The sequence below is a fragment of the Hesperophylax consimilis genome, chromosome 16 (assembly GCF_061612785.1).
Source record: "Hesperophylax consimilis isolate HC1 chromosome 16, BYU_Hcon_1.0, whole genome shotgun sequence".
NCBI lineage: Eukaryota > Metazoa > Arthropoda > Insecta > Trichoptera > Limnephilidae > Hesperophylax > Hesperophylax consimilis.
This window is the reverse complement of record NC_142851.1, coordinates 15,860,637-15,879,928: the sequence shown is the minus strand read 5'-3', so window position 1 is coordinate 15,879,928 and position 19,292 is coordinate 15,860,637. Positions and strand designations below refer to the sequence as shown.

At 34.1% G+C, this 19,292-nt stretch overlaps 2 protein-coding genes across 3 annotated transcripts in view; one reads left to right on the top strand and one right to left on the bottom strand.

Annotated features, from left to right (window-relative positions):
- Positions 1–851: 851 nt before the first annotated feature.
- Positions 852–17,298, bottom strand: LOC149416788 (odorant receptor 4-like). The gene is made up of 10 exons (XM_089640958.1): positions 17,262–17,298; positions 12,406–12,712; positions 12,095–12,247; positions 11,830–12,012; positions 11,094–11,301; positions 5,041–5,137; positions 3,931–4,032; positions 3,473–3,561; positions 2,831–2,897; positions 852–978 (listed from the first exon to the last, which is right to left on the bottom strand). Exons 2-10 carry the CDS (start codon positions 12,710–12,712, stop codon positions 886–888), a joined length of 1,299 nt encoding a protein of 432 aa, XP_089497084.1. The 5' UTR covers positions 17,262–17,298; the 3' UTR covers positions 852–885.
- Positions 17,063–19,292, top strand: part of LOC149416787 (UDP-glucosyltransferase 2-like) — a 30,783-nt gene continuing 28,553 nt past the window's right edge. For both annotated transcript variants that reach the window (XM_089640956.1, XM_089640957.1), the window contains exon 1: positions 17,063–17,167. In XM_089640956.1, coding sequence (XP_089497082.1) covers positions 17,072–17,167 — 96 coding nt within the window. In that variant the 5' untranslated portion in view covers positions 17,063–17,071. The remainder of the gene's footprint in view (positions 17,168–19,292) is intronic.

The window sequence follows — 19,292 nt, the reverse complement described above, 5'->3', positions numbered from 1 at the left end:
TCGAAAAATCTGACAAATATTTAATATTATTTATTTGATGCTTTTTATAAATTCGAATAAAAGGAATTTGAAATGAAGTACTTACCTATGAGCTGTTCCAACACTTCTTTAATTTGTAGTTTCATTCTATAGTAGTTTATTATTTCTTCTTGAATCAAACCAATGATTTTTTTATTATTTTGTAGTAAGGAGGTTTATCGATGTGTGCCTTGTATCCATTGTATTGTATTTTCTTTGTTGTCTTGTTGACGGTTTTGAAAGACGCCATTGTTCCAACTTCTCATTGGAAAATGTAGAAAAATATTATTTTTTTGTTAATTTTATTTAAATGGACAAATTTCACAATTATAATACGAAAGATTGGAGTATAGTTCAGACTTAAAAGAGATGAGAATGAAAACAAAAATGTTAAATCTTTAAATAAATAATTTTAAGTTCCATCGCACGTACTGTTGTACGTGTAAAGTCGACAGATGTAATTAACGTATAGAATAGTGCAATGAAGAAATTGAACTTTTAGAACAATACTCTAAGTTTTTAGTTTCATTATCAATATACTTGAAGATTCAGAGCTATTTAAAATAAAGAAAACAAGTGCAAATATACATTTTTAAACATATAATGTTTTTGAACGATTTTTGTCAAATTACTCGAGTGCCTAAATATGTATTATAAAATTAAACAAATTATTTCTCTATAAGGTGGTTTTATTTAACAATAGTAGAAATACAAGTTGTGTTTTTAACATTCCAAAAATGTGAAATAAATCGCAAAATATTATTTTATAATGATTACACAAAAACGCGGTAACCAGTTCCGTGCGCGTGCAACAATATTCTAAACAGGGGAGTGGGTTCTGGAAGGTTAATAATTTAAACGTGTTATTTAAAATTCGACCGGAATCTCTTCAGTTTCTTGGTCGGTGGGATCGTAGATAGTTCTAAGCAGAGTGAAGTAGGACCAGGATCTTCCCAGGATCTGCAATATGAGCATGGGTATTATACAAAATAACAGGATGCATCCGATGACATTACAAACTATAGACATGTTGTAGAGATCTCGAAAGTGGCAACCCGAAAGATACGCTAACTATCGTACTTTCGTTTATGCATTTTTAGTACTTACCTACTAAACTGTAAGGTCGTGTGCCATCTCTAACTCTAACTAAATTGCATAAAAAGAATCAAAATGCCCACTTGTGAGATGAGAAAGTATTTGCATTATACGGCAAACATTATAAAAAGCCAAAGAATAACAATTCATTCGTAAATACACGTATTTATCATTATTATTTTAGATAATACAATTATTTCCGATTGTTTCCCGAAGATTTACGCCGCCATTAGTGAAAGTGTGATGGTGAACTTAGCAACACAAAAGTATAAGAAGAACATTCTACAGTCATTTTCTTATTTTTCTTTAATATAAGCGAGTGAGCGTATGCTATCATAGCAGTCACACCCGTCACTTTGATAACTTGCAGAATTATTGTATTCGCCGCAACATTGATGTACATACACGCCGTCCGGTCTTATATCTTAGAGTGCTTGCTACTTGCCACATTTTGATTAATTTTGTGAGACAATGACATGTCTTTTTGTATTGTGTCGCCATTGGATGCATTTAACATCGATCAACCCTGACTTTCACATCAACGCGTTGAGTAGATGTGTCATCTCCCCTGCAGCCAAAAGACTGATGGAACTCGTCATACTGACAACGGATAGTGATGGAGATAGTGAAGGATATGAGTATATGAAGAGGATTGAACTTGGAGAAGCAGATTACTTGAATTCTGCTGTTATCCAACATGACATCTCTGGCACCCGAATCCGCCAGCCACGTGCTTGTTAAACAGTACCAAACAAGGCGCACTTTCTACCCTTTGAATTAATAAAAGCAATTTATGCACTTGGTGTATTATTACCTTAAGGATTATGATAAGAAATTGCCAAAATGTATATAGAAAGATGCACCTGAAAGTGATGCCTTCCTGAAAATAGTACCTCATATAGTTAGCAGATCAATCCATCAAAACAATGGGCATCTTTTAAATTAAATTATGAAATTTTGAACGTAAAATCGGATCTTCATCTAGACCCGATGAAAACCAAATTCACAATGAATGGCAGGTTTTTGAAATTCAAAAATACATACATGAAACCATCCTGATTTAGAATTTTTAATTTTCTTGTCCAAAGGGACGCTACTGAGCGTTTCAACAACACTAAACATTTAGTGCTCCATTAACTACGCGGAGGCAAAAAACAATCCTTGATGTATGTAAAAAATATTAAAAAAACCTTAAACCCTTCCACACCTTTTCCACAAATGATCATCTAGTCAATCCACATTATGCAAGTGCATTATTTATGCATAATAAATACAAAATAATACAAAAACAACACGTCAAATCACCAGAGATCAAATAGGAAAATAATTCACCGACTCCAGATATTTTCCTATCAGAGGGTTCGACTCGGTAGAACTTCTAATTGGACTAATAAATCCTACTGATCCCTCAATATAAATATTTAAAAAAATCTTTCGTAATTCTACATGTATTTATTTTCACTGATTTTGCATTTTTATGCATAAATTCTTTGACAGATCTAATACGCCTAAATTTTGAATGAGAGAGCTAAGTATAATGCCAGTAGCCGAAATAACAAATAGTAATATTTTATTATTATTTACTTTGTTGCTGGAATTATTTTTGTTAGTTTTTTTGTTAAATCATTTTATTTATATTTTTATTACGTTACTACCATTATACGGGCATTCGCCTCGTTTAGTGGATCTACTTTAAAATAAATAAATAAATTCTCACCGCTGTGAAGGAAATCAGAGATATATCGGCAAAGCCCAGGGCAGTCACGTGCGACGGTTTTTGAGCCCTGAAAGAGAGTTTTGGTAAACAATATCAAATGTCACCACTGACAAGAACCTTTTGCCGCGTTCTGACATTTCAGTTTTAGATGCACAATTTGCACAACCAACTAAAGACTTAATTAAATTTGTTGAATGAGGATTCACACTTGTCAATATACCTTCAAGTGTCATTTAACAGAGAGTTGATCAACTAAAACTGAAACGTCTGCACCACTCTTGATTTTCACCGTCCCGTTCCCTTACCAATGGAAACTAAGGGACAATGTTTTTTTTGTTATGGAATGAAAAAAAAATGTTACCCGAGGCCAAAATGCCATCTACATTTTTTATAACTAAGACCCTCGAAATAAGACCTTTACAATGTCATGTACACCATGTGGTACTACTTGTGAAAAATCAAAGTGACCAGTGGCGACATGTGATTCAAACGACATTCGGATTCGGGCACTGTTTTTAGCGCACCACCCATTTTTGTGATTACAAACCGCCACTGATAATGTGCAATAATAAATAATATTAATCAACAAACAAAACGGTGTATCAAGTTGAAAATCTGACAGAACATAGGTTGTGTTTTTACCTTTCCATAATCTGGAGAATATTGGCCCTGAAGTGAGGTCCGGCCATGTACCAACGGCAGTTGTACGCGGCATCCGCTATTTCGCCAGTCTTCATCATCATGGATTTCAAACATTTCAAAACAAATGTTATTGTTATTTAAGTTGAAATTTTGAAAAAGAGTTACACATTATTTATTTTTGTTATTCGATAGATCTCACTGGGAATTATACCTATTCTGAGGTCTACATATTGCAATTTTTGTTTTACGTTATTTGATGGTGATAAATCACCTCTAATATAAAAATAGACAAAGAGTAGATTTGAGTGTGGTACGCGTATATGTTATTCTTCATTTTCCAGTTTTTTTTTTATGGAATCTCTTCCTTGCCTGACTTGATGCAGTTTTTGTTATTTGTGTTTGAAGGCTGGATTTTTTACTAAGTTTTTTTTAAATAGCTATGTGTGTGTTGTTCTCACCCTGTCAATGAGCAAGTTGCCGTAGTAGCTGAGAATCAGAGTCTGAAACACGCAGGCACACAGGAACAAGAAGAACTTTATTAGGTCGACGGGATTACCGACCTGAAAATTAAGATGTAATACATTAAAGTAACGTAAAATCTAAGAAAACGGCCAGAAAGACTGGTACACGGGATCCACATCTTGTGTATTGTCTCTCTTACATGAAACCGAATTTTCGCACACAAACCACGCGGCTAGCTTTCGAGGCAGTTATCAACCAACCGACAAATATCTTTGCTGTATATGCCCATTGTCCACACAATCGTCTTTTGTAGGATGCATGTAACCTACAAATTAAGATAGGCGTATTTTGCATATTTGTTATGTCCACGCTGCTTCATGCAATAGTCAGTCACGTTACAAAACGTCTCAGTTTTCTTTCAACTAGCATCGAGAAAGCACGTATTTTCTTGTGAAAATGTCAAGTGATGACGATGAAGTGATTATAGCATACAATTTTATTAGAAGACGACGAAACAGGCGAAGAAAGTACTGGATTCATCCATACATCGAAATAAATATAAATTGTAGATTGTTTGTTGCTGCCAGAGAGTTATCAGAAGATGATTCTGTATTTCAATCATTTAACCGAATAACTAAACATACGTACCAAAATTTAGTCTCTACTGTTGGACCACTGATACAAAGACAAAATACTGCAATGCTGTCGGTCGAGTAGGGACATGTTGCCGCGCGCACCGCATTACGAACGCATGACAAGCGGCTGACGTGACGTTGCCGCTTCGTGGACACAGATTTCATTGTTTCTACGCAAGATGCAAGCATTCGTCTTGTAATCGTCAATTTTTACTTTATTTATTTTTATTATTAAATAAATGTTTACGAATTGTCAAGGCGCTGATAATTCCTAACATCTAACAGTCCGAACAGATCGCCCTTGAGATTATTCTTCATGAAAACGGTGCTACATAAAAATACAAATCATCCGAATATTATTGATTACAGTGATCTTATGATCTATTGGTTTTTACAGACTCTGACTTTGACAGTTAGTTTTTGATTGGTCTGCCATGGATATAATGGATAAAAAGATAAAATAATTCTTACGATTGATTGAAATCCGACCGTGCAGATGACAAGAGAAGCAGCTATTACATTCACAAAAATGTCGAAACTGTAGGTGGTCTCCAGATCTTCGCATAAACTGCAATTGAAATAAAAAATTAATTAGCTGATACAGTACGTTATCCCGGCTCCAAATATATAATAATTAATGTTGTGGCATACAGGCTCATGAGCGAGGAAATAATATAAGGATTTTTTGTGTGTAACTAGAAAAAGCTGATTTCGAAGTTATCTAATTGGAGTAATTAGTAATTACCGCATGATATGTTCATATTTTCTCTAATACAATCAGTGAACCAGCAGCTTGAATAGTCATCGGCACACCGCTACTTGTACTATCCGATTAGCGTCATCCTCCAAAACGCAGCCTTACTAATAAACTTGGTGTAAATTTTATGCATTTGGTAAATAAACGTGTAGGTACGTAAAAATTCACACATTAACAGTCAATTGGATTACCCAAATTAATAATCCAACAACCAATTTTAATATCTCAAAATATAAACATGTCAAATTTCCTTGGTCTTAGTCAAATTGATAATGTACAGGGTTTTCCAATAAGAGATGTTATTTTGATATTCAATCGTAAAATATCAATGGTTTCGTTGCTTGTGTGGCACGTAGCGCCGTCTTGTTGAAAGTAAACGCTGTCCAGATCAATACCATCCAATTCCAGCCATAAAAAATCATTAATTATCTCTCAATAGCGCAATCCATTCACCGTAACTGTTGCTCCAGCCTCATTTTCGAAAAAGTAAGGTCCAATGACTCCGCCGGACCATAAACCGCACCAAACAGTCACACGTTGAGGATAGAGAGGCTTTTCAACAATAACTCCCAATTGTTGAGTCCCAGACGCAACAATTTTGCTTGTTGACGAAGCCACCGAGGTGGAAATAGGCACCATCACTCAAGATGATTTGCAATTGATTCACTCAAGTGAATTCTAATAATTTCAAAGCGTTGTTGAAGCGTGTATCGTTCCATTTTTTATTAATGACGTAGTTTCTACTTGTCAAATGTCAAAAAATGACAGCTTCAAAAGTAACATCTACAGAAATAGCGGGCTATTCAAAATAATACCTCTTATTAGAAAGCCCTGTAGTTAATTCTAATCACCATATTTTATACCTCGCATTTATATCCTTCAGTAAATTATGTAAATCAAAAATATCAAATACACTAACGGCCATAAACTCAACCATCACCAAGGCCAACATCACAACCTTTCGTCTGGGGATAAAAAAAACGGACAAACCCAGACCTCTAAAAGTGATGCTTGACAATCCCACCCAAGCCATTGATATTTTGCGAAAAAAAAATAGCATAACAGAGTACCCTGGCATTAAAATTTATTCCGACCAAACTCCAGCCCAAAGAAATTATCTCGCCAATTTACGATTAACCCTAGACCAAAGAACCCGAGACGGTGAAATAGGTCTCACAATCAAATATAAGAACAATAAACCTGTTATTGTAAATACAAAAAACTCCCCACGAAACTAACATTTTACTACCAAAATGTTAGAGGTTTGCGTACCAAGCTCAACACCCTAAGGTGTAATATTCCAACGATAAATAACGATGTGTACTGCCTAACAGAAACCTGGCTTCATGAAAATATATCTTCCCCTGAATTAGGCTTCACCAACTACGATGTTTACCGGCTGGATCGTGAAAATATTATTGGCGGCGGGGTTTTAATATCGATCAGAAAGATGTTCCATTCAAAACTATTAAAACTAAAAAATAAAAACATTGAACAAATAGCTATATTAGTGAAACTCAAAGCAACAAAAATAATAATTGTGTGTGTGTATATCCCCCCCCAAGTTAGTGCTGATGTGTATTGTAAACATTGTGATGAAATTGAATCTTTGAAATTGAAATATCCTGATGCAAAATTAATAATTTTTGGGGATTTTAATCTCCCAAATGTAAACTGGGTACAACCCACCGAGTCTTCAAATCCCATTTCTGCTAAAGCCCAATTAATCATTGATATCATCAACTTTCTCAACCTTAAACAATTAAATCATGTTAAAAATATAAATGACAGAATTCTTGACCTTGTCATATCAAACATAAATAATAGTAATGTCAGCGAATCGCGTGAATCAATAGTATCCATTGACTCTCATCATCCCCCTTTACAAGCGACCATTTATTTGGCACCCATTGAACTCCTTAGTCCCCAACCTCCCGTTCACGAACTAAACTACAAGAAAGCCGATTATAATCAAGTGCGGTTATATCTTTCTTCGCTCAATTGGTCCCGCATTTTTATGTCTACAAACGTAGAAGAAGCAACAAATGTGTTCAATTCAAACCTTTATGATACTATTGAAAATTGCATACCAACTTCTATTGTAAAACGTAACGACTGTTACCCAAAATGGGTTAGTACTGAACTAAAAAAACTCATTCAATGTAAAAAAATTGCCCACATTAACTTTAAATCCGATAACTCCACTGACTGCTATAAAATTTTTTCTGTTTTACGAAATAAATGTAAAAGTCTATCTAAAAAATGCTATTCAGATTATATTACAGATGTAGAGCAGACTATCAACCAAATCCAAAACATTTTTGGAATTATGTGAATTCTCTTAAAGACAACAACGGCTGTCCTCGATCAATGTATTCAGGGCGAAAACATGCTGACAGTGATCAAGAAATAGTTGACCTCTTTGCTGATCATTTCTCAAGTGTTTATGAACAGAAAAATGATAATGTAACTATACCTGAATTTAAATACACCAATGTAACTGACATATCAACATGCCACATTTCTCTGGATGATGTTAATACAAAGATCAGATCTCTAGATTGTAAGAAGGGGTCAGGTTCTGACAAAATTCCACCGGTATTCATAAAGGAATGCGCTCAGTTTATAGCAGCTCCACTTCAACACATATTCAATCTTTCACTTCAAACTGGAATATATCCTGATCCTTGGAAACTTAATCACTTGACACCTGTATTTAAATCAGGTGATAAAAATTGTGTTTTAAATTATAGACCAATTTGCATACTGTCTACCACCCCGAAAATGTTTGAAAGTATTGTCTTAGATAAAATTGCTGTTAAGTTTAGGCATATTATTACTCCAGAACAGCATGGTTTTGTGACCGGTCGGTCTACCACAACCAATCTTCTATTGTATGAACACTATATCTGTGAAGCTTTCACGTCTCGTGCACAAGTAGATTCAATATATACTGACTTTTCAAAAGCCTTTGATAAGTTAAATATTAATATCCTTCTCGCGAAACTGCAAGCCCTTGGTATACATGGATCATTCCTAAAATGGTTGAATAGTTACCTCTGTAACCGCGAACTGATGGTAAAATTAAATAATAAAGTCTCATATAAATTTAAAGTAACATCTGGAGTTCCTCAAGGCTCTCATCTGGGCCCACTTCTCTTCGTATTGTTTATAAATGATTTATCTTTATGTTTCGAAAATGTCAAATTCATTCTATTTGCAGATGACCTAAAGCTTTTTAAGATTATAAAATGTTTAAATGATGCACTTATCCTTCAGCATAATATAGATAGACTTGCTAGCTGGTGTGAAATAAACAAATTATTCCTAAACGTAAAAAAGTGTTTCCACATGTGTTTTTACCGTTCACGGACTCCAATAACCATATCGTATTCAATTAACAATAATGAAATTGCATTAGTACCATTTATCAAAGACCTTGGTGTTATTTTTGACAGAAAACTTACCTTTGATCGTCACTGTGAAACAATTTCCAATAAGGCCATGCAAATTCTAGGTTTTGTAATGCGTAACACAAGGACTTTTCAAAACATTGAGTCAATTAAATTACTCTACTGCTCTCTTGTGAGATCGCACCTAGAATATGCATCTCCTGTATGGTCTCCGATTTATACCTGTAACTTACACCGCTTGGAGAAAGTACAAAGAAAATTTCTTCGATACGTTCAATTCAAATTGAGACAGCCTGTAATTGATATCTGCTATAATACATTAATGTCTGGTCTAAATCTACCACTTCTTTCTACCCGGCGAACTATTAATGACATTCTTATACTTTTTAAATTACTGAACAATCTCATAGACTGCCCTCAAATGTTAAGTGTTATAAATTTTCGTGTCCCTGTTAAATCAACTCGACTCCACCATCTTTTCCACAGTGACAATCATAGCACTAACTATTTGTATCATTCACCGTTGGCGCGTTTTCACCGCACTGCCAACACGTATACAGACCTTTTTGATATTTTCAAAACCTCACCGTCTTGCATCAAGGCAAAAATACTTGGTTATGAATGTAATTGATATGTTTGTGAAATGTTAAATGTCTGTTTGTACTGCATCATACTGACTGTTGTGTTCTTCTTTATGTGTAACATATATATGGTGTTCTATACATATACATTCCACATATATACATATATGTGAAATGTATATGTATAGCATCAATAAAAACTGCTTGTGGATGTATTATTTTAATGAAAAATGCTATTTCTAATTGTCAAGTCTCTGACAGCCCTGAACTGTGTACTTATAATCCCATGTTTCACATTACTGTAAAAGCCTTTTATGGCGTTTAATAAATAAGTAAATAAATAGTCCCCCTTCTCCCCGTTCCAACCATTATAATCAAAGAAAGTGCAGTTCGGTATTATTTAGACAATAACAAAATTTTTAAACATAATCTTAAATCTTTCTAATTCATCACCAACACGGCTATCGATAAATACGTACACCCTCAATCGAAATCAAACCCTCATAGTTTCCCAAATGGTTTAGTAATGACTTTAAACACTTAAAATCGAAAGGAGTTTATTTCAGACTACAAAATATTTCCCAAACTTCGTACTTAACACTTCGTAAAAGCATTTGACAAAGTAAATCATAAAATTCTTCTCAATAAACTTATCAAAATAGGAATACAGGGTAAATTATTGGAATGGATAAAGTAAACTCAACCCAAGTAAAACCCAACTAATAGAATTCTAACCTGTCATACAAATTCATGGCCACAAATGGTGTACCTCAAGAGTCGCATTTAGGTCCAATATAATAAATTATCTCTTAAATGAGAACAATAGTAAGCAACACTATAAATGTTATAATAAATAAAGCAGCCAGTATGCCTGGATCAATAACAAGAAATACAAAATAATTCACGAATATCGTCATGTCAAACAACTATACTTTGCACATGTATGTAGCCATTTAAAGTTTGTGTCTTGTGTCGACTATGTGGTCTCCATTTATGCATTGCAAAAATATTATTTACAAACAAAATAGAACGGATTCAGAAAAAAATCATGATACGCTTTTCTTATAAACTGCAAAATCAATCTTATAATATTTATCTGGTTGCATTGTGTTTTTCAAAAATTGATTCATTGAGTGTACGTAAACATTACTGAATGACATGAATTATTAGATAGATTTGAATTGAAATTACCTACATATGCGACACATGCATTATTTTAATGAAAAGTACAGTAAAAAATTATTTATAATTCGCATTTCAGTTAAAGAAATTTATACAGTACCTATTATATATTGTGTATATAGTATTGTATATGTATTTATGTACAGTATTTATTAAAAAACTAAACAAAAAAACTGAAAAACCGTTTAACGGTTAGGAAGTGTTTTTTTAAATTTTATTAGTAAGCCTATATATTTTTTTTAATAGAATATTAAAAAAAACGCGTATATTCTTACTCCAAACATCTACGCCAAAATTTAAAATATAAATATAACAGAAATAACCTCACTTTTTCAAGACGGGAAAATCATGCGTCAGTTTGATAAAATGGGCGAGGCAAGTTCTTTCGCGGCACAGAAAGACATACTTTATCAGTGAAAATTAACAAGCTTACTTATTTGTAAAAATTCTTCTTACTTGTGTTGTACTTGTACAACACCGTTTAACGGTTGGTAAGTGTTTTTTTTATTAGTAAGGTAGGATTTGAAAGTGGAATTGACTATTATATATCAGTAAGTGGCTATCAACCACTATTGCTAGGTTATTACTTACCTGAGCAGTTTCTGGTGCTTCTCTATTATTCTCATCAGTTTCTCGACGCATACCACATCGTCCAACTCCTCAATTTCAGCGTCAACTTCAGGTTCTGGTATGACGTCTCGCAGTTCTACCTGCAGCAGTTGAAGTAGCATACAGATGTGGGAGCAAGATGCTTGGAACAGGCAGTCGATTCCTGTTATCGCCAAAACGGCTATCAGACCTGTACACGAAGGAAACAAAAAGACAAAAATATTAATCAAATTATATCAGGGTATTTAACCATTTTGTGCTTTTGTCCTTCTACTTGAGCCAAAGTTTCGGACAGTCTTGCAACTATTTTAAAATCATAAAAACTCAAAATGTTGGATATCCCATCAAAACCGTGGTTGCAACAATCCCTCCCAATTTTTTTCAAAAACATTAATTTCCTGTCTTAAGAATAAGAATTGGACATTGCTCCGTTCCTTCTCATATATATTTTTTTAAATTCATGTTCTTGGTACCTTACATTGTACTTTCTGTGGACTAGAAGTGGGAACTTTAGTTCACACATTTTTTGGCTGCCCCTTTCTAAACAAAAATCATCTTTTCCGTCAAGCCTTATCTGAAATTGCCTCCCCTTTGTTCAACAATTCATTTTATAATTATAAAATGAAATAAGATGAAACTCAGAAACATTGAACAAACTCTAAATGTAATGGTAACTTTCTGGCTGAAGTAATTAAATATGAAAACTTGTGTAATTTACCTGACCAATTTTGATAGATAAAAATTAGATGGTATACTCCATTGGCGAGTGAATCGAATGGATACCAGATGAAATACGGCAAAGTATTCTGATAAGTTCCAGTCGTTGCAAAGTCAATGGACATAGGAATTATTGGATTCAGGTTGAACATGAAGATCAGCATGACAAAGATGGCAGTCTCAACTGTAAGCAAGCACACAAGGGTCACAGATGAAGAAAACCAATAATTGAAAGATAAAATTTCCAACTTAGCCGGGAAACTTACTTGTAGTAGTTAGGTATACCGTTCTGAGAGCTTTGGTCATTATAATACGATTCTCCTCTGAGATTTCTCCAGTCGGCCAGAGGGCTCGCAGCTCATTCACCAAATCTTGGATCATGTATCTGTGACTCGTCACGGCGTACATCTTACTTAGTCCTAGAAAGAAGTAATATCAAAGACTGACATTTGCCTTACTACGATTACCAATAACAGCATATTTAGCGGATGTATAATGTGTCGAATAAAGTAATAATATTAAAGCAAAAATTGAAGACGATCCAATAAAAGCAAGATAAAATAATAATGCAACAGACCCATCAAGCAGAAGCCGAGGCACGGAGCAATGGCAGTCACCTCCATCAAGCTTCTTCCTAAAGACCCAATGAAATACGTAGTCTCTCCAGCGACGCTAGACACCAGCTGCATAAAGGACACTGGGAAGAAGAGGTATTGAACAAGCCATTTCAGTCCCACAGTCCTGTCTTCGTACTCCACGCGGAGTCCAATTTTCTTTAGAAGCCGCTCGGCCAATTCCAAAGACTTTTTGAACTCGTCAATTTCCTTTGGCCCTTCATCAGATGGCTTTGGTTTCTGTTTTAGCTCCACTTGATTTTCATTCATCTATTAATTTGACAAATTAATTAGATTATATTTTTCCCGTAAAAAGCTACTCACTACCGCTAGAAGACAAGATTACATTAATTTGACGAATTAATTAGTGTATGTTGTTCCTCTAAAACAGTCACTCACCACTGCTAGATGACAGAATGGTATTAAGTTGACGAATTAATTATTGTACAATGTTCCTGTAAAACAACAACTCACTACTGCTAGATGACGAATTAATTATTGTATAATGTTCCTGTAAAAAAACTACCCACTACTGCTAGATGACAGGATGACATTAATTTAATGAATTAATTATTCTAAATTGTTCCTGTAAAATACTGCCCACTACTGCTAGATGACATGGTGACATTAATTTGACGAATTATGTACTAGAGTATTATATAAGTGTAATATCGTAAATATTCCTGTAAAAAACTACTCACTACTGAAAATCATGATGAAATGTTAGACCGATAAAACATGATACTGCAATATACATAAATATTCGCAAAAAATAACATTTCTCATTATTATTTGTAATTAGTATTAAAGTACCTTGATTTTTAGTGCCTCCCCCTTTCTCCCAGAAGATTATGAGAGCTGCCGTTGATCTAAACTGATTTATATTGAATCTATCAAGGATTTTATTAATTTATTTACAAACAACATGTTTTGCTTTCTCGCATTAAATATGCATTCATTTGCCACGATTTCTTGCATTTGACCAGTTATAAATTATTCTCTTACGCTCAATCCAGTTAAAAAGAAAAATCAGTATTGAAGAAAGACAGGTGAAATATCATTCAAACATTATTATTTCGGTTCACACGACTTAAAATGTTAAGCCGTATCGCGCTGTTGTGCTTCTTCCAGCTAAAGTTTCTGCCATTTGATTTGTTTCATGATCGGGAAGATGCTTAGAGTTTGGATAAACACTTATATATTTGTAACAAGCTTCAAACCCTACGTTTTATAGTACAGATCTCTTCACCAAGTAAAGTTATTAGTGTTGTAAAGGGTTGGTTACCCACCGTGAGTATATAACTCGGCCCGTTCAGCTACCGGTGAAGCTCCTACCTTAAGGCGACATTAGATGATTTAAATTTTGATTATTTATGATGAACGTATTACTAAAATCTCAAATGCTTCTAGAGGGATCGCTACCGATGAAAGTTATTTATATTTAAAATTGATAAAAACAGGAACTTACCATTAAAATATTTTATGTAAAACGGTTTTAAAATTTTATAAAACGTGTTTCAACTATGAAGTTAGCTGTAAGCACGAGATTTTATTTTTCTAGACGATGAATTAGTAACTTCCCGAGGGATCCCTCTAGAAACATTTTGGATTTTAGTAATATGTTCATCATAAATAATTAAAATGAACCCCACGGAAAGGTAAATTTTCTAGGCCTGCGAGCGCAGAGTCGACCTTAGGTCCATCCATTACGCCGGGCCGCGCGCTGAATATTGTTTTACACGACTTCTTCACTTATGTCGTTAATATTCCCACTTTATTTTAGAGATTTGATCGGGCAAATTCAACCTTGGGTCTGTCTAATACACCAGGGCCGCGCGTCTAATATTTTGTGCACGGCTGCTTCACTTACGTCGTTAAGATTCTGGTTTTATATCAGGATATTGTCTCGTCTTAACCCTTGGAATGCCATCCTACCGCGTTCTGGAACTCCTTAGTTGTACCAGGGGTAATACGCCGTACGCCGACTGACACTATTTTCTTAATAACTCACTGTTTTTTTGCAAAATGATGTTTTTGTGAGTTGTATCGTCTTTCAAGATATTTTTTATTAAATATTAAAAAATATGTATTTATGCGTCTTACGTATTTTCCCCATAACTACTTATATTCAGAGAAATGATTTTCTCCCTCTAATATTAAAAAAACATACTTATATATTTTAAGGAAATATGAAGATATTCTAGTGTTTTGTTATATTTTCTATAATTCTAAATAAAATAAGTGATCTTCACAATAAAAAAAATTTGACGAAGCTTTCCTGCAAATAAAAATCGGAAATATTTTTTACTTTCACAAATGTAAAAAATCCAAAACTTTTTTCATATATCTAAGACTTACTTGGAATTTTAATACTAGAGTTAAGGAGCACCTGAGCAAGGTGTTTGAATAATAAGTATAATTAATATTAATATTCTGAATTTGCCAAATACAGTTTGGAAACAAATCATTATTTTGATAAATAAAGGGTTAAAAATTTTACAAACGCATACAATGGGTTTACAATTAGAAAACTATAATATTAGAAAAAGTGTTGATAGTCAATTAAATATTATTAATAACCAAATATTTTTTTAAATAGCAATCTTTAAATTTATTTTCACATTGATGCCTGTACTATAATATACGAGTATATATTTTTTAATCTTTCTTATTTAAACAGCTTAGTTTATTCAGTTCCTTGATTCAGTTATATAAATTTGTAAAAGTTTTTGCTATGCAATAATTACTTATTTTATGATAATTAAATTAATTTTATAAATATATTTAATAATATATTTATAAAATAAATATATAAAGGGTACTAACTTGTCTTTACTTGATTGTCTTTTTTTAATTCTTAATTTCCATTATACGTTTATCCCGAAGACACAATTGGTTTTGAACATGTCTTTCCTTTTTGAATAAATAGTGTTTAAAATGTTAATTTTGTAATTTAAATACTTAATCAATTTCACCTGTAGTAAGATAAAATTAAACTCAGGTGTAACATTTGGAACTGGCCGCTAACAATAACACTCCTCATGTAGATGGCGATAAGGTCTAAATTCCGCATGAAATTAAATTATGCATGAAAAAAAACGTCTCCAACAAGTATGTTTCTTTTTTTTGTGAAGTTCATCCCTTCCTAAAGAACTTAATTTTTAACATTATACAATAAAACCATTATCGAAAAACGGTTTGTAAGTAGGAGATTTTTAACTATAAAGCAGTTTTAATGGGCCTGATAATTGAGTTTTCTGGGCTTAAAAAGGACAAACAAACAAGTTTCGTTTTACTCGCAGTATTTAATGAAAGCATCTACAATATTTCTAAGCGATCAAATTTTCAAACCAAAAACAAACGATTTTTCATTACTGCTTAGTGTTTCGTCTTAAGAGGAAGCTACAAGCCAAAATGTGTATATTCTTTTTATACCTTATATTGTAGGTAAAAGGCATTAAAATCGCTTTACAAATGGAGTCTAGAAACGTTCGATTTCAAGCACAAAACCGGTTTTTATTTATTTTGTAAATAATTTTATAGGAAAGCAAACACGTTAATCAAGTGAAACTGTCACAGATAATCTTAGCTATAATACTGTATTTTTTAAAAGTTGTTCCCTTTATGCGTTCATACGTTTCTAATGAAAAAATATTTTTTTTGAGTAATTTATTTTTTTGTTTGTATTATACACTCAAGCGAAACGATAGGAAAACCTTAAATTTATCTAAAGCATATTTTTTGGTATTCACAACGTACTTTGGTGATTTGGCATTAAGGCGATGCACTACGTCGTGTAATATTTTAAATTGAGCCGCTATCAATAACAACCCTTACGTAGATGGCGATAAGGTTTAAATTCCCGCTTAACACCATCCGCCTGTTTTGATTTATGCAAGAAAAAAACATGGCCAAAAAGTGCCTTTTATTTTATTTTGTAGATGTTCAGGCATAAATATTTCATTTTCTTTCGATCATTTTATAAATAACTTAATTTGTCACAATATACAATAAAATCATATCCGAAAATAGGTTCGTAAGTAGAATATTTTGAACTTTAAAGCAGTTTTCATAGGCCTATACATTATTTTTTTCTGGGCTTATAAAAAGAATTATCCAAAAAATACTCAATTATTTCAAAGGCCAAGATGTATTCTACTCGCAGTATTTAATTAAAGCATCTGAAACATTTCTAGGCGACCAAATTTTCAAACCAAAAACACATGATTTTTCATTACTACGTATGGCATCGCCTTAATCTTCGCCTTAAGTACTTAATGCACACAAGCACACGCACAAACCCGACACACTTTTCTTTGTTATTTATTTCAGTGTACTTCTGATAATCTCCAAAATCTTGTCTTATCTTATCTGTGATAGTTGGTAGGATTTAAAATGATGTAATGTCATAGCCCAGTTAAATGTAATCAGCGCGATGTACTCGTATTTGTAAGAATGTTGACTCTAATTCACATTTATAACCTCAAATAATAGTAAATAATAACAGTGATAATAAAAATAGGGTAACAGCGCAAGTTACAAAATAATAGTTAAGAATTGAAATTGGGAACAGTTCGTAAGTTGTCATGTTGGATATTCTTCTTGCGAAAGAGTCATACTATAGTTTGTATGTGGATCGTACAGTCGCCGTTCAGATCATTCTCAGTGCGTAATAATCGTAGCGAGGGCAACATTTCGGCTTCCGTAAAACTTTCCTTAAACATGGTAAGTCACAAGATTGTATTCTTAGATAACTTTTTAACGATGAGTACATTCCTTGACAGCCAAAATGCGTAATATTTTTGCTTTAACAACTTACTAGAAATGTGGAGCGTCGCGACGTTGCGTCGGCTAGACTGCTAGACGAAAGACGACGGGTCGCGACGCTTTTGGCAATTAGTCAAATACGTATTACGATATATCTTATTATGAATGAATATTCGGACATTCTACTGTTTTAATTTGAGCGAATATTTAGTTAATACGCATATTTGCGTATTAGTATAAGTGCATTGGAGTTGAATGTTGGAACCAATCTATATAATTACCGTTTATACCTACCATTATATATTTATTTTCGAAATTAATATTATAATGGGCTTTTTTGTTATAATTTCATTTTTTGATATTGGGGATTTTAATGCAATTTTTAATGTTATCCAGATATTTCGTAGAAGGGTCTTTAAGAAGAATTTCAAAATTAAATTTTTAATTCCGTTTTAATAAATTTTCGCACTTTCGTGTCATTTTACAGTGTAAAAACTTAGCTTTTGTCAGATTTTATATCTTATAGGAATTTGCGAACCACCTCATAAAAACGGTAACCGGGCAACTCAGGTTAGTGGCACTTCAATACACTTACAACATACTCTTGAAAAGAGATATAAAGTCTTAAAAAGTGATAAAAAAACTGAGTTAAATAGTTATATTAGACCTTTGTGTCACTTTTAATGACTGTGTATCACTTTTCAAAAATGTGTTGACTTGCCAGTGTCCTGAATTTAGGTTCTATGGCAATAAACAGACCACATTTAGTAATAATACAATCCTTAGTTTTTCGTGTAAAAATGGAATATTTATTTAACAGCAGAACTCAGAGGTATTATAGATGTACCGGACAGCAGATGGATGTAACTAAATAATTAAGCAAATAAATATTTATCTGTTATCACTCAGTTGTCCGACGACATTCGCGAAGTTGTGTTTCATTGCAAATCCTTACCCAAGGTACCCCCGAGAAGAAATCGGCATTTTACAGTCGATGTCACTGGCGTAGGTGTCCAGTACATTTATGGTCCTTCGAGCCGGATTTTCCTCAGAAATCAGGAAACATGACACCGTCACTGCGCTCCTGTAAAGGCGCCGAAGCACCTGCTTCCAGGAGAGGATTAGTGCCGGCACCCGAAGACAGCGGCAACTCTCGCTCTACTTGGGACCCAGTTAGAACACTACAGAAGGAGAACTGGCGCTTACAACGCCAGTTAGAAGAAGATTGGCGCTTACGACGTCAACGGGAAGAGACTTGGTACTTACAGAGCCGAGAAAAAGGGTGTACACTATCACTGCGCTCCTGGAAAGGCCACGAAGAACCTACATCCGGGGGAGGATTAGTGACGTCACATGACGACAGCGATAACTCACAATTTATAGAGGAAATCGCTAGACCATTGGGGGCAGAGCTTCGGAGACAAAAGCGGTCATTCTATCGTGGGCAAGAAGAGGCTGCGCGACGTTTCCACCGCATACTAGAAGAATCTACTCGGCGCTTCTGGCTTAATCAAGATGAGCAAGAAGAGTGCAAACGGCGCTTCCAGCGTCTACAAGAAGAGACTACACAGCACTTCCATAATCAACAAGACGAGGCTGCACAGAAAATGGGTGCAGTAATGGCAGCTTACCTTTGTAGCATCCCGTTGCTCCCCCACTTAGTCCCATCTGAGGAAAAACAGCAGACATCGTTCTCGCCTCAGGATCCGCTAGAGGATTCCACGGCTGTGATAGAAAAGCTACAGCTACCGTTAACCCCTTTGCGGCAGCTTCATAAAAATGAAGAAAATGAAAATGCACAGAGTGCATTGGTGGTTGGAAAACCACCCTCACATTACTGCCTGAGGATATACCGGAGACACCGTTCTCACGTCAGGATCCGCCAGAGGATTTCACGGCTGTGATAGAAACGCCACAGCTACCGTTAACCTCTGTGCAGCAGCTTCATAAAAATGAAGAATATTATGAAACATTGTCGCTAAGTAATGTAAGCGAAAAGAAACGACTCGCAAGGAAAGGGGTTGACAACCAGGCACATAATATGGAGCTGATGGAATGTGAAATTAACGATGCCGCATTATCA

Coding starts and splice junctions, on each gene's coding strand:
- LOC149416788 (XM_089640958.1), bottom strand. CDS start 12,712: ATGAATGAAAATCAAGTGGAGCTAAAACAGAAACCAAAGCCATCTGAT. Junction 5,138..11,093: donor AAGCACCAGAAACTGCTCAG/GTAAGTAATAAC, acceptor TTTCAATTGCAG/TTTATGCGAAGATCTGGAGA. Junction 979..2,830: donor CTCTGATTTCCTTCACAGCG/GTGAGAATTTAT, acceptor CTCATATTGCAG/ATCCTGGGAAGATCCTGGTC.